Genomic DNA, 25,517 nt, shown 5'->3' with positions numbered 1-25,517 from the left:
AGCGTTCAGTGTCACGTGGTCTGAACAAGCGGCATGTTTTCAGCGTGTCCCAGCCAGGGCCACTTGGCAGCCCCAGCTGTCCGGCGGGCAGCCGGCGCACAGCCTCCCCACGAAGCAGCAGGGCGGCCCCCGGGCGGGGGCTCTGTCTGGCTCGGGCGTCCCCGGGGCAGCCGCCTCCCGGGGACGCTGGGGGCGAGGCCCAGCCCCTCTGCTGCGCCCCCGGCCCCTCCCCCGGCGTCTTGGCTGCGAGAGGCGTCGAGACGAAGCCCTGCGAGCCCACCGCCCAGCTGTGGCCACGCTGTTGGCCGGGAGAGCCCCTCTGTGGCGCGTGGGACCGACAGCTGAGGCCGGGAAGGGCTCGCTGAGGGCCACCGCCCTGCGCGTCTGCAGGGGACCTGCTGTCGCCGCGCCCCCGGGCCAGCCCGTGTTTAAAGGTCATCGCAGGGGCGCTTCCTCGTGCCCTTCACGCTATAATTGGTGTTCTGTAAACTTCATAATCAGGAAATAATACTTGGAGAAAATGCCTCTTGCTGCCGTTTCACTTCCTTTAATGTGGCCTTTGGGGCGTGGGGAGGGCAGAGCGGTGTCCCCGAGGGCGGCCGTTGAGGCGGTGGCCACGTTTGCTTCCTCGCAGGTGGTCGGAGCTGCTCTCCCTGTGCTTGTGCCCTCGGCCGCGCCCGGGAGGCCCGCCTTCCCCACGGGCTCCTGGTGCAGGGCCTGACGGAGGGGGCGGGGCCCCCAGAGGGGTGCAGCTTGTGAGCCGGGCCGGTCCCCGCAGTGGAGGCTCCAGGGCCCCCAGCGGGGAGGAGGCTCCGCGTGCGGCTGGGCCGCCTGCGGCCGGTGAGCTGGTGGAACAGCCGTGATTGGAAACATCTGTGAGCACTGACCACTTTATAATTAAAAACACGGTTTTTACCCAACTGTTGTGTCTCCCTGTAAAGTAACTGTTACTAAGTAACATGTTACGAATCCTAGATCTTGCTTTTAACAAGACTGCCCCTCTTTCTGGCAGCGAGGATCAGAAATGCTCACTGACACAGAGGACTAAGCGTGCTAGGTGCTGTCTCACACCCACGTGTGTGCATGTTTGTGTTGTAGGTTGAAACTCTGTAAATCTTAAAACACATGCACATCTGTTTAACAAATAGCCGAGCTGGTGGGACAGCAAAGACCCTCCTCTGAGGAGGGAGTGACTGGCCGCTCTAGATCCGACGTGTGTCCTGGGGGGAAGGGCCAGGGGCCGGCGCCCCGGGCCTGGATCTGGAGGGGCTCTGGATGCGGCGCCGGCGAGGCCAGCGCAGGGCGGAAGGGCGGGCGGGAGCCCAGGGAGGATGGCGGGACTCGGCAGGGGCCCTGGGGGCTGTCGGCAGGGACGCGCCTTTCGAGGAGCGAACGCGGCTGCAGAAGCTCCTTCCCTCCATCTTTGGGGGCCGTCACCCCCAGCTTTGCAGGTCGCTGCCGCCGCCTGCTCCGCGTGGCCAGGCCTGCGCACCTGCCTGCCTGGCGTGGGTCCCGTGCACCTTCCTCCTCTGCCTGCAGGGCCGCGCAGGGCGCAGTCTGTGACGAACCTGCGGGCGTGGCGCCGGGTCCCAGCTGCTGGGCGCGGGGAGGGCCAGGAGACGCAGGCTGCACCCCGGGCTGGGCCCTGGTCCTGGGGTCAGTGGGCGAGCTTTTCTGTGTCCGCGGCGTCAGGTCTCCCGAGTGTCCGTCAGCTCCAGGTGGAAGACGCTTCACAGGTGTTTGTAGACAGAACTGTCGGCACAGGTGACTCACCTGGTCCAGGAAGGTCCTCGCACGGTTTTGCAATAAACACCAGATGAAAGCATTTGATCTGGGGGAGCCTGAGGAAGGATGTGCGCCCATTGGAAATGCTGAAACATCAGCGTCCTAAATTCTTTAGAAATTCATTTTTTAAAAAGTGGTCCACTTCTGAGTGTCCAGAGGTGCCGTCGCTGGGGGCGCCCACCAGGGGACGCGCGGGGGACGGAGCCAGGCGGGTCCGTGGGGGACAGCGCCGGCGGTGGGGCCTCGGGAGCCCTGTTGGGACAGCCCGTCCGGCCCCCCGCCCCCACGTGCGGGAGGGGGAGGGGCGCGCGCCGCCTGCTGAGGGCGGAGATGCGGGGACTCAGGACCTTTCTTTCCTCTCTCTCAGGTTGTCCTTCTACTCGGGCCACTCCTCGTTCTCCATGTACAGCCTGCTGTTCGTGGCGGTGAGTGCTGGACCAGGCCGGGGTGGGGCGGGGCGCAGTGGGGCCGGGCGGGATGGGCGTGTCAGAGCCCGCATCCTGGCCTGAGCGGCCGCAGCGCCGGGACTGGGGCTCCCTGAGCCAGCACGCGCCCTTCCCCTGGGGCGTGAGACAGCTTGTGCGGTCCCCACAGGTCCCTCGGGAACCCCAGGCAGGGGCCCAGAGCCCTCCTGGCCCGGCTCCGAGGGGCCGCGCGGTGGGGAGGCCTTCGGCTGGCCGGACGCCCGGCAGCTGCTGCTGCTTCTCCCCGAGCGGGTTGTATTCCCTCCGCTTCCCGAGGCCTCCCCCAGGTGCGCTGGGCAGGGCTGCTCAGCACCCCCGGGGGCCGGGGCCGCTCCGGGGTCCCCGCCACCCAGCGGGCAGCCAGGAGGGATGGAGAGGAGAGGAGGTGGCACAGGGGCTCACACGGGGTCAGCCGGGGTGGGCCTTGTCTCTTGGTTTTTTATAACGTTTTTTTCTCGCTGTGTGAAATTATCAGAACTCGGTGGCAAGGAGACCTGGAGACAAACCAGCTGATTTTTGCCTTACTGTTTAAGAGGCCTTTGTATGCTGCGCTTTGTGCGAATGTGCTCTTCCCCGCCCCCACCCCGGCCCCGGCCCCGCCCCCGCCCTTTGGTGACATTAGTGCTGTGAGTAGTTCAAGCTCAAGAGCCCAAGATGGGTAACGGGGAGAGCGGGCTGCTGGGAGTTATCTGCTCTCATTTGTGGAGAATTTAAAGTCAGTTTTACCAGAATCTCCCTTTTATTTGGAAAACCAAATTCCAGAAGTTAAAAGAGCATAAAAATTGCAGATGGGTTACATAAAACTCAAACCTGCTTCAGAACCAGCGCGGCAGAGCTCATCCTCGGCTGCTTCCGCGTGTGTGGAAACTGCCCGGTTCTGCCCCAGCCTCGTTTCACTGGGCGAGGACGCGGCGTAGGGCTCCCCTGGCCGGCCCGGCGCCTGGCGCGTGGGCCTGCCTTAGGTTTGACCGGGCCCCTCTGGGCACCCTGTGCGGCTCTGGCAGGAGACCCCCCCAGAGCAGAGCCCGGGGGCAGGGCCTCTTCCTGCAGCTGCGGGAGGGGCGCCTGCTTAGGGGGCCCAGCTTCTCTGGCCTAGTGGCCCCCAGGCTGCAAAGCTGCCGCTGTGGGTCTGGTCGTGCCCGGCTGAGAAGCGCCTGCTTATCTCTTTGAAACTATCGGACGGAGCAGCTGAGCCCATCGTGGGCTCAGCGGAAGGGCCTGCTGTGCTGAGAGATGGCGCCCTTGGCTCTCACCGAGCGGTGGCCTCCTGGCCAGGCGCCTGCCTGGAGCCTTCCTCTGTCTGAGGGCCCCGTGGTGACCCCGGCCCCGGGGGCAGCCCTGGGGACGCCGTGGGGTTATGGAGGCTGGGGCTTCTCCCACCGGCTCCTGCTCCCTGCCACGGCCCCCACCGCCGCCCGGGGCAGGTTGGATTTGCTCAGAGTTCTTGCTGCGAAGCTGTCCGGTCAGGTGCACAGACTGACTTCCCGTGGTGAAAGGCGCAGCTCTGCCTTGGCCGAGCCGCAGACGCTGGACGGGAAGCCTGTGCAGGCCTGGCCAGGCTGTCGGGGCGCCCAGCTGGGTGGGGCTCCCCGGAGCTCCCCAGGGCAGAGGGGCAGGCACGTGAGCTCAGCCACGCCTGCCCCAGGGCCGAGGACTGTCGGTGTTGACAGCGGAGGAGCCAGAGCCTGGAGCAGGGGTCGGGGCTGGGCTCTGGGTGCCCCCGGGGGCGGGGGCGGGGTGGAGGGTGTCTCTACTGGGCGGGTGGGCAAGGAGAAAGGCGCTCCTCCAAGGGGCCAAGTGTCACCCAAAGCATGGTGCAGTGTTTGTGACTAATGCCCCACAAGTCAGTGTCCCTTGTCACAGGATCTTTGACATTGGGGCAAAATACCGCCCCCTCCCACCCCCGTCTGCAGGCTGCCCAGAGCCCGAGGCAGGGCTCGGGAGAGGGGTGCCGCGGGGGCCTCACAGTCCCCCAGGGGGCGGCCCTGGGCGGGCCCAGCCGAGCCTTCGCTGCGGTCACGCCTCAGCAGACGGGCCGCCCCCCTGGGAAGTCTGTACTTGTCTAACTCCCACGTCTTCGGCTCTATAGTCTCAAAAGTCCTTGCCTGTTAAATGAAAAGGCGGATAAATCACCAGGATCGGGACAGTCGAATGTTTTGACAAAACACGTAACGCTCAGCTTGTGCCCCAGCCCAGGGCCCGTCCTCCTGAAAACACACAGAGCTTCCCGTTCAGCCAGAGCTGCTGGGCGGGCCCCGCGCAGGGCCTGGTCCCCTGGGCGTTGGCTGCCAGAGCCACCTGTCTCCGCTCCAGAAGCTGGAGACCAGCCTCTTGCTGTTTAGTTTTACAGCTTCAACAAACAAAAAAGCAGGGCTCTCCGGAGAGCCAGCAGCCCTCGCCCGCCGGGCCCCCCGAGTCGTGCTCAGGACTGGGGGCTTCTGGAGCGGTGGGCAGGGTCCGACTGCCCGCTGCGAGGACGCCCCTGACGGGGGTGGGGCCGGGCGGCCATTTTGAACCAGCTGGCTGAGCAGGCCCAGGCACGTGACCTGTTTTCTGGGGACTGCGGCCGCTAGGAGTCTGCCTCACTGGACAGAGTGTTCAAGTGGATGTTAAGTATATCCTTACTGGATAGAAATTAGACCAAAAAAATTTTAATGAGATCGGATTTGCTGAGAGGAGCACCCAGGCAACCAACCCAGATCACTCCCTCCCCACGGGCTCCAGGGCCGCACCGGCTGAGGTGGGGACGCAGGGAGGGGACGCTCTGGGCGCCGAGCCATTAAGGAGAAGTCACAGAACTGGAAAGGGTGTGGACGCTGCTGAGAGCGGCGTGGCCCCGACTGGGCAAGGACTGCCCTGCAGCCTGAACTGCTTTGCTAGGCAGACGTTTGCACGGACTTACAGTTACAGCCTGTTTGTTTAGTCTCAGGCGCCCTGCGAACTCACTCGAGACTGGTGGAGCGCTCACGTGTCAGCTGTGTGAGCACACGCGGCAGACGTGGTCCCCAGTCGAGGGGCTCCTAACAGCAGCGCCTCCGTATGACAATTGTGGGAATGACAATTGTGGCACGGGGTGGAGGCCAGTGAGCGAGAGGCGGCCTGCCTGCAGAGGAAGTAGGTTCTGCGAGGGCCTGGGGCAACATGGTTTTTGTTTTTGTTTTACTTACAAGGATGAGCTTTTGGGTGTGTGGGTGATTACAAAAACGGCCTGCCCGGCGCTGGCCGGGGAGCTCCCTGGGGAGAGCGTCGTCCCGATAGGCCCAGGCTGCCAGCCAATCTCCAGGCAAGGCACACAAAGGGCCCCGCCAACGATGTGCGAAGCGGAGCGACACATCAGTTTCTCTGTCCTCTCCTCAAAAACAAAACGGCCCAAAGCCCGCCTCCACACACAGTACTGTTATTTACTGATTACGGGTGGCTCCCAGGGTGACTGGCCTCCGGCCGGCCCGCTGAGCCCGCCCCGCTCTCCCCTCGCCAGCTCTACCTCCAGGCCAGGATGAAGGCGGACTGGGCGCGGCTGCTGCGCCCCACGCTGCAGTTCGGCCTCGTCGCCACGTCCGTCTACGTGGGCCTCTCGCGCGTGTCCGACTACAAACACCACTGGAGCGATGTGCTGACCGGACTCATCCAGGGCGCGCTGGTGGCCGTGTTGGTCGTAAGTACCCCGGGCAGCGGCCCGCGCGGACCCTCACGGGGACGCGCACAGCGGAGCTCGTGAAAGGCTCCTCCTTAGTTCTCTCCTGGTGACGAACTGAACACTGACTCGCAGGAAGCGGGGCGCCAAGGGCCGGCGGGATGCAGCCGCCTGCCCAGGATATAGCAAAGCAAGTCTCAGTTTGGGGGAGTCCCTTTCAGCAAAAATTCCCGTTAGCCACTCCCTTTTGTGCCCATGACGGATGTCCGGTACGTGTGGTTTTGCAGACTGCTTACTGCAGCTCCGTAGGGGGCTGTCATGCGTGAGTGACGTTCAGTGCTCTGTCCCATTCTAAGTGTGACCTGTTTCCTAGGTTGTGTACGTGTCAGACTTCTTCAAGGAGAGAGATTCTGCTTTAAGGCAAAGGAAAGAGGAGGATTCGCACACAACCCTGCATGAAACGCCCCCTGCGGGGAATCACTACGGGAACACTCACCAGCCCTGAGGGGCGCGCCTGCTCCCTAAGCCCCCGCCCCGGGCGCGAGGGGGCGTCCCTGTCGCGGGGGAGCCCGTGGGGGTGCTGCTGCTACACCTGACGCTCACTTCACCTGTGTGTATATAGCCACCTAACAACAGTTCCCTCATCGCTCCGAGTTCATGAAGAAATTGCAAGCCTTTCACTAAAATGATGCCCACCTGTACATTTTTATTAAAAAATGTAACGCTTATGTACAAACATGTCTGTAATGATGCTTGCTGTGCACACCGTCCCTGTTAAATGTGCGAGGACAACCGCTGTGAGGAGGCGAGCCTGTCGGTCCTGGGGGCACCTGTTGTCCTCCCTCGGGGGTGACGGTGTGAAGGCCCACGTCCCCGTAACTTGCTACAAGTAGAGGCTGGCAGCAAACACAATATCTCTCTTGATTTTGGTGATTCCTGAGAGAAGAAAATACAGCTCAGTGTGAACTTGCAAGGCCATGAGGAACGTAGCTCTCCCCACTGGGGTGTCAAGGACACCCCCCAGCCCCAGCGACGCTGGGGGACCAGCTGGTCTGAACACAGAAGGGGGGAAGCTCAGAAACCACACCCTCGTCCTACCACATGACTGCAAAGTACCGTGTGTGTGAGTGTGCGTGCGTGCGTTGGAGGGGGGGTCTAAAATATTCCAGTCTTATGTGGGGAAAGGCTAAACTGTCAAAAGAATGACCCAAAAGCATGAATTTTCAACCTGAAAATATTAGTTTCAGTTTGTGTGCAAAGTTCCTCCCGGGCCAAAGCAGGGCAGTGTGCGTGTTAGTACAGACGGAGTGTGAGCAGCGAGGCCTGCCCCCCCCTTGCCCCCCGCCAGCGTGTGCAGCCCAGGCTGCTGTCAGCAGCCCTCTTCCCAGAGGTCCCTGGGGCTCTGGTGCCTGAGCTCCGCCCTGCAGGTGGGCCGACACGGGGAGAGTGGGGAGAGTAGGAAACCACCCGCGTGCTTCCGCCACCTGGGTCCAGCCGTCCCGAGGAGCACGAGGTGCCCAGGTGCATAGCACCTGGCACCAGGCCTGCAGCCACAGCAGCGGGGGGCTGCAGGCCCCCCCGCACCTCCTCGGCTCATCACAAGGGCCTCTGCCGCCCCTCCCTCCCTGGCCTGTTCTGTAGAGCCGCCACCCCGACACACTGTGATGGCTGACGTGTTCACCCCTCCATGCCCCCACACGCACGGCAGCTCCAGGCCGGCAGGGCTTTGTGGCTTCCTGCTCGGTGCTACGTCCCCTAGGGCTTCGAGCAGGGCCCGGCCTGTGGGACGCACACAGTAAATACAGGGTCCAGCACAACGCCGCTTTCTTATTACAAAGTCATAAGCAGGCAATTCTACTACACAGCGTCCCTCTCAAGCACACCACGTGACACCGTAGGCGAAATGTTCAAATTAAAACTACAAATTATTACAGCCGTGTGAACCGCCCGACCAACCACTCAGGAAGACCCCCTTCTGCCGGACCCTGCGCCTGCCAGCACGCAGGAGGCCCCAAGGGCACCCCCCAGCGCGCAAGTCTCCCGTGAAGGCCGCGGGGGGCCCTCCGGGGTCCTCCTGGGGGCGCCCCGCCAGCCTCCTGCAGGGAGAAGCGGGAGGGCGGGCACTGACCTTCCGCAAACTTGTTCTCCAGCTCCGTGTTGCCGATGGCGCGGGCCGCCTGACACATCTGCCGCAGCAGCTCCTCCAGGCGCCGCATGCAGCGGATGATGCTGCCTGCAAGGAGGGGCGTGGGCGTGAGGCGGGGCCGGCGCTCGGGGCGTCGCGGGGGCCCGGCCGCCTGCGAAGCACCAGAAGGGTCGGCACCAGCGCTAGGGAGGCAGGGGTTCACCGCGGCAACACCCGCTCCCCTGGAGGAAAGGGGAGAGCTGGCCGCAGGGGAGCGACACTGGCGGGGGGGGGGGCGGGGGGCAGCAGGCGACGGCACCCACCGGGCTCCGTGGGGGCGAGCAGGGCGGTGGCAGCCGCGGGGACAGGAAACCGGGAGCGCCTGCCGGCCGCCGGGGCCCGGACAGCGGCCCGCGACGCGCGCCCTCCCCGCAGCGGCAGGCTCACCCCCGGGCCGCGCCGGCGCCCCGTTCCGCAGGGAGAACGGGGACTCGCGCACACCCGCGGCGCACAGGGCTTCCTCGGGCCCCGTGGCGTCTCTTAAAAGGCGCGGGAGGGAAACGCCCCGCCTCGCGGAGCGCCGGCTCCCGGCCCCGCGGGCCGCCAAGGAGCGAGGGCCCCACTTCCGGCCCCGCCGCCTTCCCTGCAGTTACGCCCAAGCCGCTAGGCCGTTACCGGGGCGCTAAAACCAACCCCCCCCCCCCCCCACGGCCGGCAGGGCCCCGTGGGCCCCGTGGGACCCGTCACGGCAGGGACTTTGGCACAAGGGCACAACCCGTCAGAACAGCTTCCCGGGGGCTTTAGGACGAACAGGCCCTGCTTACGCGACAGTACATTGGACTTGTGGGGAGCGCTTTCGGCCTACACAGGCACAAAATCCCACTTCACTCCCCAAACGCACAAAGAACCCATTACCCCCACGGGGCTAACGGCGCGTCCCTCTACGGGCGCGCGCTCAGGGCGGCCGCACCTTCGAAGACGTCCGTCATCTTGCAGATGTGGGCGAACGTCGCCCCAGTCGCCCAGGTGTGCACCACGTCCATCAGGTGAGGCTTGAACGAGCTCAGGTACGTTTCCTCATCAATTTCCAACTTGGCTTCTGCTGACACTTTCGCGATTCGTTTAGCACATTCCTTCAAGGACGAAACGTGACCGACGTTCCTACTCGGGCGCCGCCGCCCCGCAGAGCCAGTGCCCCGCGCCCCGGCCCCGGCCCCTCCCCGGCGGGAACAGAGACGCCGTCCGAGCCGCCCAGGAGCAGCGCCGCAGCGGCCGCAGGGCAGCGCGCGCCCCGACGGCGCCTCAGAAAACCGACGGTTTCCTTTCCCCGTCACGGGAGCTCCGGTTCCCTCTTTTCTCCTCCACAATCTGGCAGGTCCGCAACGCGGGCACCGCAGACCCCGGGGCTCCTTCGAGGAGCCCCTTCCCGCTCCGCCCGCCGCCCGCCTCCCCCGAGCCCCGCACGCCCGGCGCCGCCCGTCCCGAGGGAACAGTGCCCGACACGCACTCGCTACGGCGGCCTGAGGCCGCGACACCTCCTCCGGTACAACGGAGCCGAGCGCCCCGCTGGGAACTGGGAGGAAAACAAACAACGAAACACGCAGCCACCGACCCAGCCGCGCCCCGCCGGCGCCTCCGCCGAGGGAGAGGCCGTGGACTCACCTGCATCTGGCGAAGCGGGCCCGCCAGCTGCTCCGTCAGCTTGGGCATCTCGCTGGACTGCGGGGCGGGGGGATGGGGGTCAGACGGCGAGGCCGCCCACGCGCGCCGCCCACGCGCACGCCGCTGCGACGCGGAGTCTTTCCCACGCCGCCAGGGCCGCCTCCCCGGGCCCCGCGGCCTGGGCTACGGCACCGACGCGGGGCGGGCAGGGCCGTGACCCCGCCCCCGGCCACCCCCCCGCCCCCCGCCGCCGAGTCGATGACCGCCGCGTCCCAGCGCCCCCCGCGTGTGACCAGGAACACGCTTCCGCGACGGAAACCGCCCCGCAGCGGTGAAATAAAGTGAGGGGACGCGCGAGTGGGCAGGACGCGCCGCGCCGGCTGACTCACGTTCTCCTGGAACACGAAGCAGCTCAGCAGGGCGGCGGCCTGCTCGGCGGACAGGTCGTTGAAGAGCCCGTTGAACATCATCTCGGTCAGGAGCAGCTCGTCGGCACTGCGCCCGGGAGACAACGGGGTCCGGACGTCAGCGCCCGCGCGTGCGCCCCCGCCCCCCGCCCCCCTGGGGCGCTTAGGGAACGCGTCGCGTCCCCGCAGGGGGCCGCCGCCGAGGGGCGAGGGCGGGCCCTGACGCTCCGTAACCGCCCTGGGGCGGCCGTTCCCCGAGAGCTCAGTAGAGCGGAGCGACCACCGACGGGGCAGAGCAGGGTCGTTCTGAGGCGGCAGGTCTCACGCAGGGGCAGACACGGAAGAGAACGGCCACGGGGCAGTGACCTGGCAGTTTATACGGGCGACTGCATGCCGACCCGCGGAGGACCCGCGACTGCGGAAGCTCGGGGCAGTCCCAGCAGATGCGGGGAGGCTACGCAGGGACTCCCCGTCTCCGGGGGTCAACGGGCTGCGGGGCGGGACGCGGCAGCAGGCCGCTGAGGGGGAACGGGCAGGCGCGCTCGGTCCCGGCGTCTCACCGAGAGCGACCCCAAGGACCAGGCTGGGGGGTGGGGGGCGTGGAAGCCGCGCCCAGGGCGGGCAGCCGGGGCCGGACGGCAGGCGCCGAGCAGGAGGGTCACTGCGGGCCCGCCGTGGCCGGCAGCGCGGCGGGACGAGGACAGCCGGGGGGCGTCCGCTGCAGGGCGGGAGGCCAAGGCCACGGCTCGGGGACACGGCAGGGGCGGGAGGGTCTGGATCACGCCCCGGCTTCTGCTTTCAGTGGCTGGGACCCACCGGCCAAACAGGGACCAGAGGGAAAAGCAAATGGGAGGGGCACAGAAACGTACTTTCAACAGCCCCTCCTAGACCGAGCGCCACGCCAGCCGCCCGGGACGAAGCCCGGCCGCGGGGGCCTCACGGAAAGGAGCGCTTACGCTACCGGCTCCCAGGCAGCGCCGGCCCCGCGGCGCCCAGGCTCCTCGGCTCACAGGCCAGGGCGGAGCTCCACCGGGGCGAGGTGGGGGGCGGTCTAACACGAAGAACCGTTTTATTTGGCTCACACAGGAACTAGAAAATGACTGACTTACTATGTGAAAATGTAAAATTAAGAGATTTCACAAAATTCTGGATCACTGGCTTTACCAAGTTGGAAAACCCGGTATCACATTATTCTGCAGCAACGACTAATCGGATCTGGGCGCTCGCCGCCCGTCCGGCAGCCATGGTTGGCCCCGTCTGCCCCCATCCCCCTGGGGCTCCTGCAGACACCGGAACCCGAGGGCCAGGAACTGCTAGTGTGGAATGAGTCCACCCCACAACGGGGACACCACGCCCGAGGCCTTCGCTCTCCGGCCCGCTGGCTAAGGCCGCCGTGTGGACCTTAACAACTGTTTGCAAAGCGCCTCCTGCAGACGCGGGAGAAAACGAGATGGCGCACAGGCTGAAGGACCAGGAGGCCCACGCTACCAGCCACAGGCGCTCCTGCTTCCAACCCACAGAAACCCCGAGACACGACAGACCGGCGATTTCAGGCCGTTCTGTTGTAAGGTCTTCCGTGGTGGGGCAGAGGGTGGCCGGACGGCGGCTGACACCCGACCTTGAGCTGTAAGGTGCTCTGCTGTAACACCCTATCGCAGCCCCAGTCCGGAATAAAATTGCCTATACATATAAGATAATGGTTATTCTTATTAGGCTGAGTTTCAAGGTGGAAAAATGTTCATAATTTTTAAAAGGATATACAATTATATCTAAAATAAGATTATAATTAAGTAAAAATCCCACATGCATGAAAATAAAAAGGAAATGGATCAGAATGCCAATGGTGCTGATGTCAATTAGCGGAATCCCAGAGATTTTTAAACATTTCCTTTTCCAGTTTCTCAATTTCATGGTCAAAAGCTGCATTTCACAGGAAGGGAACGGCACGCGCCGCCCGGCTTGAAGCCAGCGCTCCTTCCTAGGAGGGGAAGGCCCATGCAAGCCCGGCTCACCTGCTGATCTCGCAGGCCACCCGTCCCTTCATCTCGATGACGTCGGAGGAGGTGGCAAATCCCAGCCGCCTCAGCACGCGCTTGCGGCACTTGAGCTCGTCCATCTGCAGGACTGTCCGCGCCTTCTTGAGCTCTCGCTTGGCAGATTTGATGTCCAGCGCGATCTGCGGCGGGCAAAGGGCAAAGGGGGCTCGGTCAGGGCGGCGAGGCAGACGTGCGCGCGCAGCGAGGCAGGCTCCGCCGCGGGAGGCCCCCATGCCACGCACGCCTCAAAGTTTTCGTGGGGGGCCTCTCACGAAACGCCTGTGGGGTTTAAGATACTTTCCCAGGACGTTACACAGCCGAGGAGTCAGAACGTATTCGCAGTGATTAAATATTAGGGAAAAGAGTAACTACAAAAAATACCAAACATCCATTTGAAAAGGGGGAGGCAGAGCAGGGAGATCCGGTTCTTGTTAAAAGCTCACGAAGTTAGGGGACAGAGTGTGGCTCCTGTTTGAAGGTGGAGGGGCCTAGGAAGGCTACCGTTGGAGGGGCGGCGGATCCTAGGGTTCCCGCAGCCAGCGCACCCCGGGAGCTGCGAGCCCCCGCCGCGGCGGGTCATTCCTGGGGAAGCAGGGGCAGCTCAGAGAGCAGGGAGGAAAGATCGGGGCGGAGGGGCCTTACCCCGCCACACCCCGTGTCCCCCATGATGCCCTGAAAATGTCCTCTCTTCTGTCTTCCAATCACACCAGAAACCTGCCTGTCTTACACACACAGCTGGCAATGGCTTTCCAAAGGAAATCAGTCTCCATTCCACAGAGATGAAAGCTTGGAAGTAGCATGTATTTCGAGTCCATCCTTTGGAGTGGATGCATTCTGAGTTTGGTCACTCGGTAAACATGACGCATGTCTCCCTGGGACAGGACCCACTGGGATCCTGTGGGGGGGGGATGAGGGGCGCGGGGGAGGGGTGCCAGTCAGAAGAACACAGGCAGAAGGGAAGGGTCAGTGCTTGAGAAGGGGAAGGCCAAAGCCTTAGGAACTTGAGCAACGACACATGAAGCTCCCACCGAGGCACAGATGGTCAGGCAGGCGGTGACGGTGGCCAGCAGCCAGTCTACTGACCCCAGTGAGCAGCTTAGCTACAGGGCTCCGCCTTCTTCAGTTCTCATGGCAATCACACGAGGTAGGTCGGTCACCGCGATTGAGGGTGAGTTTACCAAGGTGAGAAAACGCGAGCAGGCAGAGTGTGCCAGGTCAGCTGGCCAGGCTCACAGAGCCGGAGCGACAGGACAGCCCAGGCACCCCAGCAAGGGGTCACCGCGTCCAGGAGGAAGCCACACCTGTGCAGGACGAAGGTCCGGGTGCAAAGACGGGACCGTGCAAAGAAACGTGTCACTTCCAAAGGCTTTTCCTAAATTCATTATTCAGAAAACCTATATGAATGCCTCTTCTGCTTCGAGATTACAGCCACTAACTATAAAGCTGAGCTACCACAGTGCCACACCACCAGGTTGGCCGCAGTGGAAACGCAGACGAGAACAAGCGTCGGTGCGGGTGCAGAGAGGCCGGACCTCTCACACACTGCGGGTGCAGACGCACCGGGAGGCGGCCACTCTGGGAAGCAGCGTGGGGTTTCTCAGAGTTAAGCCCAGAGTCACTCCATGGCCCAGCTCTTCCACCCGATTCCACCCGGGGGAAACGAAAACGTACGTCCACACACTCGGACACGGTGTTCCCAGCAGCACTATTGACGACAGCCAGAGGGGGGCAGCCCCGAGCGGACGCTAACTCATGCGCCAACGCGAACGAACCCCGGAGGCGATGCTCAGTGGGAGGCGGTGGACACAGAAGGCTACGTGCTTTGTGGTTTCAGGGACACGAAATCTCCGGAACGGGCTAGGCCAGAAGCAGAGCGCAGACCTGCCGCTGCCCGGGGCTGGGGGGCGGGGCGGCTACCTGGCACCGGGCTGCTTCTGCGGGTGGGGGGGTGTTCTCGAGTTTGACAGTGGTTATGGCCACAGACAGCCGAGGCCACACTGAAGGCCACTGAATGGGAGCTGTGAAAGGCTGGGCACTGGGCTAGGCGAAGTGGGCCTCATAAAAACATACTGCAAAAACCCCCCTCAAGTGCCAAACTAGAGTGTGAAATGATCCTCGCCTTGTCCGGCTGAGCGCTGGCAGCTTATTTACAAGACAATCTCCTGTGACAGCTGCTGCGAGCGAAGCCCGGAGACCCCCTGCCACCAGCACGCCCGCCGCACCTGCGCCTTCTCCTCGCAGCGCGTGTACACGGTCTCCAGGCTGGGGTCGTTGTGCAGCGGGTGGGAGTACATCCGATGCTCGAAGGCCTCCACTTTCTGGATGACCTTCTTCAGGCCCTGGTCTTGAATGCCCATGTCATCGATAGGGTCCAACAAGGGCACACCGTCCGGAAACCGTTTCTGAACTTCCTGAAACAAAATATTTGAAATTAACTTTCCATTTACAGACAAAACTAGTTAAGACGAAACTAAACCAGTATTTTATGTTTTTTCTATGCACAAACACAAAAACAAACAGGCCGCCCGTGTCTATGCGGCTGAACCCCCCGCTCCCGTGGGCGCCCTTCCCCCACCCGTGCTGTGAGGCCCCCGGCCGCGGCCCCGCAAGTCCCTGACACGGGCCGCGCCGCACGCCACTGACACCCCGGGCTGCAGCGCTCGGCCGTTCTCCCGGGCAACCCGTCACCTAACGCGTGGGGGCGGCGGGAGCGTCTCGTCCCCACAGGCACCCTGTGCTGAACACCCCTCGTGAACACGTTGTTTTCAATTCCCTATTATTTCCTTGGGGCTGATCCCTAGGGAGGGCACAACCGAGGCAAAGACGGGTGCTTCTGGGAGGGCCTGGGTCTCTGCTGCTAACGTTCGTTAGGTATTTTAACTGTCAACGAAATGAGCCCAGGAGCTCGGAGAAGGGGCAGCTCGCGGCTCCCGGGGGCTTCGGTGCCCGGGGTGGGCTTTCCGGGTGAGGTAGGGTCTGGCTGGTTAGGAATTAAAATAAGCAGACAGATACATACATAAAACTTTTTTAAATGTGTAGGACTGTTCATGTCAAGGACCACAGCTTACAAACGCGTCCGGACCGCACCGCGTTTCTTCACCTGTTTACTCAGCGTGGAGCACAGAGCCCCCGATGCCCAGCGCAAATGCAAATGCTGATTTGCTAAATAACTAACCAAGTTCCTTTTTTTACTGGAAAATAAAACTTTCCAGAAAAATCATAGTTTTTTTTGGCTGAAAATAAAACTATGTCCTCCATTTATGAACTATACTAAAAAATGGTCAAGAGCCCAGGCACCAGGTTCGGCGCGGCTATCGCCCCTTCCCAGTGTCCTGCGCGGGCGGCCCTGCGTCTGCCGCGGCCCCTGTGGGAAGGCGGGGGGAGGGGCGCAGCTGCCGCCGCTCTGTTACAGGAAGCGGCTCTCCTGGAGCGCGTCTAGTTTTTCTGAAAGGAAGCAACACATTTAAAAGCCCTCAGCCGCCGCCTCCCACCCCCGAGTGCAGCCCCCGAGTGCAGCCCGCAGGCAGCGAGCTGGGGAAGTGCGCGCACCTGGATCGACTTGAGCACGCTCTGCCGGTTGTCCAGCGGCCGCAGGTCCCGGGGGATGTAAAGCCGCACGCTGCTGATGGCAGACAGGAGGTGCACCAGGACCGGGACCACCTGCCAACGAGCAGGCACACACAGCGTTACCGGCAGGCCCGCGAGCTGCCCGCGCCGCGCCGCCCGAAGCGGCTTCAGGCCCTCAACGGGAGCCGCGTTGGTAGTGCGGGACAGGTGTGCTGGGTAGAAGGTAATCACTGCAGAAGCTTTTATCTTCGCAGAGACTGCATTTTAAAAGTAAAAATGAATCCAAACCTCTAAATAACAGACAAATAAACGGTACAAAAAAGTAAGGTGTCCCCCTCAGCCCAGAACCTACACCGCATCCCCGCCCCCCTGCCCCGCGCCTCGGCGTCAGGCGCTCCCTGAGCCCAATGTGGTGTGTGTGTGTGTGCACGCACGTGTGTGTGTGTGTGCGCGCGCGTGTGTGTGTGTGTGTGTGCGCGTGTGTGTGTGTGTGTGTGTGTCCCTGTGGAGCGGGCGGCCTCCTCCGAGCGCCCGGGCGAGGAGGGCCGGCACTGCGCCCCGCTGGGCGGGCCGAGGGGCCGCGGTCCCTGTCTTCTCTGACCGGCGCCCCCTCCCGCCCCCGCCATCACACACGCCGCCTTGGTTCTTCGAAATCCAGGGGCCTCTACAAGCTGAGAGAGGCTCACGCTGCCACAGGCCCAGACTGGGCACACGCACTGGTCTCCCGCGGCTGCCTTCGCCCTGATCGCCCATGGTAACCAAGTGCCACTGGCTTGCCAGTGGCAGAGACATTCCTGGTGTTTTACTGAGCGAGATGGGAGCAGCTGAGCGCGGGTCCTCGAGTCCAGCTGCAGGCCCTGGAAGTCCGAGGCCACACGGGGCTCGGGCTGGCACTGTCTCAGTCACCCCTTAATCAAGGGAAACCGACGGGGCAGGAAGGCACACTCGGGAGCACAGGGTCCCTGGGGGCGCCCCTGCAGAGGCTGCCTGTCCCCACGACACCTTGTTGCCCTTGCCCATGAGGGGGAGGGCGGGGCTGGCCCCACAGTCGCCAGGCCACGTGCAGTGAGCACTCGCCAAGTGGTGCGCATTTCGGCCCCATTTACTGTTGAGCCGGTGGTGACACAGACCCCGGGCGGGCGCCACACAGGCTTCGCAGGCGGAATCCTGCAGAGCCGGCCAGAGGGTGGAGCCACAGGTGACCACGCTCCGACGCCTGTATCTGTCCCGCACTGAGCAGCGGGCCCCCGCAACGCCACGCTCCCCGGACCTCCCGGGCCCCCGGTGGACCCCGACGCAGCTTGCGCGGCTGCAGCGGCCATGCCTGCGCAGCGACGGTCCTCAGACCAGGCGCCATCACAATGGCCCTTCCCGAGAGCCGCAGGCACCGCGCCCTGTGCCTGACCCGGCGTCTGAGAGTGACAGGATCCCACCACGATGTGAGCTGTCAAGTGCACCCTCGAAACCTACATCGAAATATTTACCTAGTTATTTAATTATTTTAACATGAAATAGGACATGGTCAAGAAACATGGGACCTCCTACGGCAAACTGAACGTCTCATGTTTCATTAAGAGCACGTGCACGTTACTGAGTGGCTTTGCCACGGACGCTCGGGCAGGAGCCGCCTGATACCACGGCACAGCTTCAGCCGTTCCCACAGGAGCGCAGCGCACGACACGGATGGTGAAACTGTGTAATTACTTGATTATAAAAACAGTAAGAAGCAGTTTTGTGGCCCAGGTAAAACCCAACTTCGTGTGCAAACTAAAGTTAAATTCTTTTTGTCTTTCACTTTGTTCTCATTAGTCCTGCCACGACCTGACAGAAGAAAAGCAGCTTCAGTCTCCAAGGACTCTAATGTATCTGAAATAGCCCGGAAGCTTCCAACATTACGACACCCTGAGAAACGCGCGTGAGCACACAGCACCACGAAACCCCCGCCGCGCGCGGAAGGGCACCCTGCGCACCTGCATCTCCCCCTTCTCGTCCGGCTTGGCGGGCCGGGCGGCCTCCGTCGCCGAGTTCTCCAGGCTCTCCCGGCTGCAGCGCAGCAGCACCTCCACGACGTAGAGGGGGTCCAGCTCCCCCGAGCCCGGCTGCAAGAACAAGAGGAGGGGGAAGGGTCGCTCACCCTGGGGCCGCAGCGCCGGCGCTGGCCCCGTGCACACCCCCAGTGGGAGCCAAGTTCGCGGGAGGAAGGCTCGCTCCCTGCAGCCTCCAACGTGCTCCACAGGGCGCGAAGAGAGAAACCACCCGATACTTACGGTTTCAAACAGCACGATCGCTGTGACCTAACACGCCATTTTAAGTTCCTAATGATAGTTTGTAATTGTGTTTGGCAGCACACTAGAATTTTTTTAAACTGAAGTTATCAGCATCAAAAAATAAATCTGTATCTTCAAAGCACCCTAAGTAAACAACGTAAATATACTGAAAGCAGGGTAATTTCTTGCTTCAACACTGGTACCTCTAGAATGTGGCTTCATGTCATGTTATTAAATACTCTCTAATGAGATCTTAGTCTCCAACGAGACCCTGGTTCCTGAGGTCTAAGGACTAACGATGCGTTCTGCACCGTAACAAGGCCTCCGAGGGCAGCCTTTCCACCAGCAGCAAGCCCTCCTCTTCTTCAGGAAAGAATTCCTCGGGACGGCACTCCCACCAGCTTAGCGGCCCGGCCAGGGCTCCTCTCTGCTTTCTAGTTCAGTGTTTGAACTACTTCCTTCGCATAAAATAGGTAAAAGCTATTTTGATTGAGGAACACATGGCGAGGAAGTGACTGCTTGGTCCCTTCCCCACACAGTTCCTGTTCAGAAATGAAAACTGTCCAGAAATGAAAGTCCATACCTAAAATCTATTTCTGCAACTACCGATTGCTCAACAACAGTACAATATAGTCCTAAATACAAACCAAAAATACAGTCACAGGCACAGACAGCCCCCGACCCCCCGCCCAGGACGGTCCTGGCTCCCGGGCCCTCCGGCGGGACGCTCCCCTGTCTGTCTTCTCCCTCCCGGGTGGGTGCTCGCCCCAAAAAGAGGAAAAGTCTCCTTAACTGACCAGCGTGCGTCTACTCAGCTAGTTCTTCCAGGATCCTCGAAACACCTTCTGATCCCGTCAATCCCTCATTCCAAGGCGTGAACAGGTTTAAAGAGCCGACGGCCGCGACGGCCTGCCCCTGCTCTCCAGCGCGCACCTGCACTTCGACCCCGTCCCGCCGCTCGCGCTGCCTCCTGTCTCCAGGCGGCCCCTTCCCAGCACCGGACGCGGCCCGGGCCTGCTGCGCCCACGGCCTCTCCACTGTGAACAGGGAGCAAACAAGTCTGCTCCTCCTTCAGGGCTCTGTTTAAAATTTTTAATGCCCTTCGCCTCTGATGTAATTTCTTCCCCGCTGTGCTGTGAGCGCCCTTTGCTTGTATCTGTCTTGGAGCGGCTGCCACCTGCCTCCTGTCCTCGGTCCCTACTGCCACCGACCGCCACAGGCCGGCCCGGGCCTTGCCTCCGTGGTCCACACGGGTTTGCCACCACGCTATGACCGACAATCCTTAAAAAGTCCTGTAGATGAGCAACCACTAACCAGCTCGTAAACTGGGGACCCCGAGGAGCTGCTCAGCGGGACTCGCCACTGGCATCCACTCGCCCAGACGCCTGCCGCCCGCATGTGCGCGGGCTCCTGCCTCCAGGACAAACCGCCTCCGCAGCCTGGAGCCCACTGAGCGGCTTCAGGACGGCCCCCTCCCCCGAGCGCCCTGCCGAGCCGCCGCTGCCCAGGGCTGGGGGCAGACGCGTACGGCCCAAAATCACGGCGTGGTCACCTCAAGCCCACGCACCAGTGTGGGCACCCCCTCACTGTGAAGGCGAGGACACCCGTGGGGACACAGAGTGTCTCACTTGAGGTCACACACGTGCAGGCAACAGGCTAAGGAGAACACAAGGGACAAGGTGGCTGGTTTCATGTCATGACACACTCTCCTAACCCATGAACAAAATCACCCTTAGTTTCACATGCAAGTCATCTTTTCAAAATATTTATATAAATAACGACCAAAACCAACTTTATTATTCTCTTCGCTTACATAATAAGTGAAATCGACCAGCTCTCCTAGTTCTTTTAACTCTCTATCACATACCCCAATCAAAATTCCACTCTTCACCGTCAAAAGCCGATTTTTCTAATATTCAATTTTAAAAGGAATATTATGTAAAAGACTAAGTAACTCCAAGAAGAAATATAAATTGTCATGAAATTAAAATTTGTTGTTTCTGTTAGGAAAGTAAGCCATACCATTTTAAGCGTAAGATTATTTAAAAAATTAATTCCTTGGACAAGAATTACATCTTCTCTTAAGGTAATACTTTTTCTACTTTGATCAATTTCACAATTCTGAGAAAAACATTTCACTAACAACTTACATAAAATTGCACTTTAAGAACAATGGTTTACCTTAACATTTGACTTTTTTGAGAAATTCACTACTACTCCCCAGCCAAAATCATCGCCTTCATTCTTTACCTGGAAGAAAAAAAAAAAAAAAAGCAGATAAACAAGAATATTTATGTCCAAAAGGCAATTTAGATGTCCTTTTCCACGCTAATAAAATGTAGAGTCTTCCTGATAAAGTATTTGTTGAGAGACCACCGTGAAACTTACAAAAGAGACAGTAGCTCTACAGGAAGAAATCGCTGCCGAAGGTCAGTGCCCTCTCGAACAGCAACACCGTGGCTCTCCCCACCGGCAAGCCCGTGTTAAAGGCCGTGACTCAGGGAATCTGTTCTGAGGACATCTAGATAACGAATTCATCCTAGACTCAAAACCGCTTTAGTTGTAAGTAAAATTGCCTTTTATGTTTTTAACTAGAAGCACTTTGTGTGTTCACTCTAAAGCTGTCTACTGCAATTTATACCCCCGAATAAACATCTGATTAGTGATGTCCCTTAAGCAGAGCCACATGAAACCAAGAAAATGATACAATTACTGCAGATAAACTATTGTAGTAGGAAGCATTTTACCATGAAAAAAATAGAACAGCTATTCAAAAACATCAAATATTAAAATATCCAAATATTTCATGGAGAAAACAACACACCTTTACCAAACGGCCTGGCTGTAGAAATGGTAGGCAGTATTTTGGTTTGTGGATATATTCTTCAATTTCTTTACCCAGCTTGGCGAGCTGCTGTCTAATCTTGTAATAGATGACCACGCTCTCTTCATTTGGTATCACTATCTTATTATACTGTTCTTCTGAGTTCTTCACCTCTGTAAATAAAACACACATACAAGATCATTACACACCTCACGTCAGGACACCGAAGACACACCTTTCCCGCTGAAAGGGCAGGCAGCGGCAGGGGCGCACAGGGGGGCTCGGAGCGAGCGCTCCGGAGACGCCCCGAGGCGAAGCTGCCTGGCCCCTCCTCCCCCAGCAAGCGACACCTCCTGCGCTTTCCCTCTAGCTCCCCAACTCAATGACGGTGAGTTCTCAAAGTGCGCCTTACCCGGCAGTGGCTCTACCTGTGAGTCAGTTCTCTGCTGCGGTGGGGGAGAGGCTTGCCTGGGATCTCCAGGCCCACACCATTCGACACAACACTGCCCTCCAAGCACCATGGCGGCAGCGCCTTCTGGGCCGGCTCCTTCTAGGGGAGCAGCCAGAAGGCACTGGCGCCTGTGGCTACTGAAATCGGGTCAAGTCACGCACTGAGCTGCTCACCCGCACCAGCTCCGTTGCAGGCCCACAACAGCCACGGGGGCCCCGGCTCCTGTGCGACCAGCCCAGGCCTCGACCATCCGCAGAGCTGCCAAGAGCCCGCCCGCACAGGAGCCACCTGAACGGCTTACCGCTCTCCGCCGAGTCAGTCTGCGACGTCAGCAGGCTTCCCCGCCACGGGGACTAGGTCTCCAAAACTGAGACAGCCGCCCAGCCAGCACTGCCCGGCCCGCTCCGCGGCCAGAACACTCGCCGCTCCAGCCACTGTCCCCTTCGTGACTGGGACCGTCCACGAGCCCCAGCCCAGCTCTCGCCCAAGCAGAGCCACGCACAGAGACGCGAGCCCTGCAGGCAGGCCCACGGTCACAAGGCAAGGCCGTCTGCGGGGGCTTGGGGGGCCCGGCAACCCAGTGCTGCAGGAGGAGCGTCTGGGGAGGCGAGGGGACGCGGCTCGGATCGCCCACGCTGCCCGCCCTCGCTCCCCCCGCTCCGTGCCAGCGAGGCCCGGCCGAGAGCCGACCTCACGGTCACGCGCGCTGTGCAGCTAGGACTCCGATGACGGCGCTATGCCACTCCCGAGGTCTGGCTGCACCCTGCTTTTCTCCACAGTAAGGCCATCCCTTGCCCCCGATCAGAGGGCAGAGGAACGTTGGCAGAAGACGCTGCTTCTGCTGCTGGAGCCCCAGAGTCTCAGGAAACAGCACGTGAGACAGACCCACAAACCTTTCGGACAGTCTGCGACCTGCTTCCTCCTTTATGTGTGAAACAGACCTCAGGCCTGTGGGTGGGCAGGAGGGGCTGCTGCTCCAGTGCTGGGCAGCGTCCTGGACGGGCCGCAGTTTAAATGACTACACTGACCTGCAGCAAGTAGCGCTGAGCGTTTAATGGAAGCTATCTCAGTTCACCCCCATGGGAAGGGGGGACTAGGTGTTACACCAGTTTGCATGAAAGAGCAAACGGGCTCAGGCCGTCCCACCCGCAGCCCCGCGCTCTGGCGGTTAACTGCGGCCCTGTCCCGTGAGGAAGCTGGGCCAGAGCACTGAAACCTAGCCTGCGTTTTCCTTTCAGTGAAAGAACAGTGAAATCCCGGAAGTTTCACTCTTACGGCGCCCTGAAAGCCCTGGTGTGGGCTCAGTAAATCAGAACGAGGCCATCTCATGCGCGCCAGCCTTCTAAATACGTTTCATTATTTCTATAAAAGAACCACTGTCATTTATAAAGTAGAGACTCATTACAACAGTCCGCACTTTAATTTTGGGGCATTTAAGGTGGTGACCATCGTACCAGGTCCCTCTGAAAGGTCCTAGCAGGGCCAACAGCAAAAGGCAGGCCACCCTTGCAGGAGCAGGCAGGGGTCAGGCACGCCCCAGGGGCTCAGCCTGAGAAGGGACGGCGGGGCCACCACCTCCCCTCCCTCGGGCACTCCTCGGCCACACGGCTCCACCCTGCACACTCTGCCACGGGTGCTGCGACCCCTCACCCATCCCCTTTCCTCACTTAAACTCCTCCCTCTTCTGTTACAAAGTATGTCACGCTTTGCATAGTCAGTTGTTTACTTCCTCGTCTCCAAATAAAAGGACTAGCTCCTTCCAAAACAAAGGTAGGGAAATGCAGGGACAAGCCAGCTCAGAGAAGGCCCCGGCGTTTCGGCAGCAACACCCAGGGCCAAAGGTTACGTTCCCCGCGGCCTCCCTGCAAGGCCAGCCAGCCAGGACCACAGCGACCACAGCAGGAGCCGGCCGGGGGCTGGGCCGGGCTGGGCAGGGGCAGGGGCGGGCGGGGGGGAGGGGGTGGCCACGTTCAGGGCGCAGAATGGGGAGCGGGCTCTGGCCAAGCCCTGTCGAACAGCCAGGGCCCAGCCCAGCCGGGGGTGGTGAAAGGGCTCTAACTGGGAAGACACTTGGGAGCTTCCTCCCTGTCCCCACTGCACCTGCGATACTTCCTACGGGGTCACAGGCGAGCGAGGCACTGAGAGGTTTCGGCAGCATCATGTTTACACAGAAGGGAGACCGCAGAGGGGGGCGCCCGCCCGTGCCCGCCGTGCCCGCGCCGCTCGGTCTCGGGCCGGTCTGCGGCCCGCTGGGTGGGCGCCGCGCCCACCACGGTGACCTCGCGCCGACTGCCTAGAAGGACCAGGTCAGGTCTAGTTCTTTTTATGCAGAGTATGAAGCTGACTTGTAACCTTATACCCGTTCCAATGGCAGCAGTGGCTAAAATTTCAATGACACGAGGTAAAATTAACGAATGTCCTTTTTCAGTACTAAGCTACTCCCAGTACCTCCCTAATTCAAACCCAAATCCACATTGTATTTAAACCTCATTTATACTCATTTCATTCCACTTTATATATATATTTTGCAAGAGGAGAGGAGATTTATAGCTCTTTTAAAAACAAGTTTCCCCAAGACTAGAATACTTTCCTCTCACTTTGCTAAGACTGTCGTTAATCACCAAGGTAAATGTCAAGAAATAGCCTACAAGAAAATAACAAAATGCCATGTGATCTAAAATTAGACACTGACCATTAATTTTATAAGATGTTTTCAATTCCAACAGCTTTGCTTGAGGTGAGCTGGGCAAAGCCAAGTTTCACAACCAGCCAGCTCAGGATTCCCAACCGCCTTTTCATCCAGGTCTTTCCCGGTCAGAGAGGGGCCACATCCACTGTCGCCGACCTCGCTGCCGGGGGCCCCGTGACGCCTGTGCGGTGGCGCCGAAGCCCCCCCCCCCCGAGCCCCACTGTGTGTGGTGAGGTGCCTCCCTTGCCCAAGGCTGAGAGACCGAGGAAAGAGGACATAACGGTGCTGTCATCACACAAGGCAAGACAAAGGAGACTAGTTCACTCAGGTGGCCCGAGCCTCTCCCCTCTGTCTGCTTGTGGCTACAGCGAAGCTCAGTGGGCGTATCCTACGCCTCACGACAGAGAGACGTCTCGCGTTTGCCTTTCCTGTTAGGCCAGTCTGAGGGTTACAAAATGGAAATGTTCTGCAGTCGCTAACAGTCGTATTTCTGAGGGATATGGAAATCAAAGGGTGCGGGGGCTAGGCACGGGGAGGAGCCGACAGACAGCCGACCTGAGCCCTGCCCCAGGCACACGGGCCCTGCCGTGCAGGAGCTGCCGAGGGCCTGCGTGTGGGTGGGGTGTCCCCGCGCGGGGCTACAAATGATTCTGGCTGTGCTCTGTGTCCTCTGCTGGTTTGTTTTCTTTGTCTTTTACTGTGACTATGCATTATTTTTTAAGATTTACCCAAACCAGTGTTTTCAATGTTTGCCTCTATTTCAGATCTAAATCAGTTCTCTATGATCAGCCACAATATCCTCTAAGGTAAGAATCAATATATAATTCGACTTAAATGTAATCACCAATGAACACTTGGTTTCTGAACTTTAGAAAGCATTACCTTAACATTAAGACCTAGAAATTCTACAAGAGCTGCATTTGGCTCTAGGTTAAAGTGTCACGTCTTTTTAATCACTCACAAAGTTAAGGTGTCATAAACGTGAACTACGGCGTTCTTTTATAACAAGAAAGAGTGAAAGGGCAGGATTAATCTACACGTGCCTCTTACAGTCGAGTGTATTGGCGCTGCGCCAGGCTTTCATGACAGCATTGGTCAGGACCGTAAGTCACCACATTCCATGTCTGTCACGATAAACGACACTACATTTGAATCCCCTACAGAGAGGTGTCCTGACATGGTTTTCTTACTCAGTTGGCCAAAAAGTTCGTTTAGTTTTTTTCCACGCGATGGTTATAGCAGTGCCCAGTTGTCTTTAACTTCATTGGAAACAGTTCTGTTAGACTGTATTGTGACAGCCGTCACATCAGCGTGCATTTTTAAAAACACTTCGTTTGTGCCGTGTGTGAAGGTGCCGTGACTGATCAAACGTGTTGAAAGCGGTTTGCGAGGCTTCTTGGTCCTCCTGACACCGGCCAAGTAGCTCCCTGCCGCGGGCGCCTTCTGCGCGGGAGGACGTGGAGCAGCAGCCCTGGCCGCGCCTCACGAGCTGCCAACAGCGGGAGAGACCGACACACTCCAACTACGCACGCCAACAGTTGTGTGTGAAAATGAAACAGGTGCCTTGTATTTTGTGGAAAAAAACGAACGAACTTTGTGTCCAACC

At 60.2% G+C, this 25,517-nt stretch overlaps 2 protein-coding genes across 5 annotated transcripts in view; one reads left to right on the top strand and one right to left on the bottom strand.

Annotated features, from left to right (window-relative positions):
* PLPP1 (phospholipid phosphatase 1) overlaps positions 1-6,619 on the top strand; it is a 55,118-nt gene extending 48,499 nt beyond the window's left edge. For all 3 annotated transcript variants that reach the window (XM_054575344.1, XM_054575346.1, XM_054575345.1), the window contains exons 4-6: positions 2,153-2,210; positions 5,728-5,904; positions 6,257-6,619. In XM_054575344.1, coding sequence (XP_054431319.1) covers positions 2,153-2,210; positions 5,728-5,904; positions 6,257-6,388 — 367 coding nt within the window. In that variant the 3' untranslated portion in view covers positions 6,389-6,619. The remainder of the gene's footprint in view (positions 1-2,152; positions 2,211-5,727; positions 5,905-6,256) is intronic.
* The window catches only part of MTREX (Mtr4 exosome RNA helicase), a 44,946-nt gene continuing 25,998 nt past the window's right edge, over positions 6,570-25,517 (bottom strand). Inside the window, exons 17-27 of one of the 2 annotated variants that reach the window (XM_054575342.1) lie at positions 20,772-20,944; positions 20,129-20,197; positions 17,651-17,779; positions 15,663-15,773; positions 14,336-14,524; positions 12,090-12,253; positions 10,060-10,165; positions 9,671-9,727; positions 8,979-9,141; positions 8,012-8,116; positions 6,570-6,819 (exon numbers count right to left, since the gene is read on the bottom strand). In XM_054575342.1, the coding sequence (XP_054431317.1) occupies positions 6,767-6,819; positions 8,012-8,116; positions 8,979-9,141; positions 9,671-9,727; positions 10,060-10,165; positions 12,090-12,253; positions 14,336-14,524; positions 15,663-15,773; positions 17,651-17,779; positions 20,129-20,197; positions 20,772-20,944 (1,319 nt within the window). In that variant the 3' untranslated portion in view covers positions 6,570-6,766. The remainder of the gene's footprint in view (positions 6,820-8,011; positions 8,117-8,978; positions 9,142-9,670; positions 9,728-10,059; positions 10,166-12,089; positions 12,254-14,335; positions 14,525-15,662; positions 15,774-17,650; positions 17,780-20,128; positions 20,198-20,771; positions 20,945-25,517) is intronic. The other variant, XM_054575343.1, reaches the window with a different exon arrangement.

This window comes from Pteronotus mesoamericanus, unplaced genomic scaffold (genome assembly GCF_021234165.1).
Source record: "Pteronotus mesoamericanus isolate MK-2021 breed Mesoamerican mustached bat unplaced genomic scaffold, CSHL_Meso_final contig_29, whole genome shotgun sequence".
Taxonomy (NCBI): Eukaryota; Metazoa; Chordata; class Mammalia; order Chiroptera; family Mormoopidae; genus Pteronotus; species Pteronotus mesoamericanus.
This window is presented reverse-complemented; position numbering and strand designations above follow the sequence as displayed.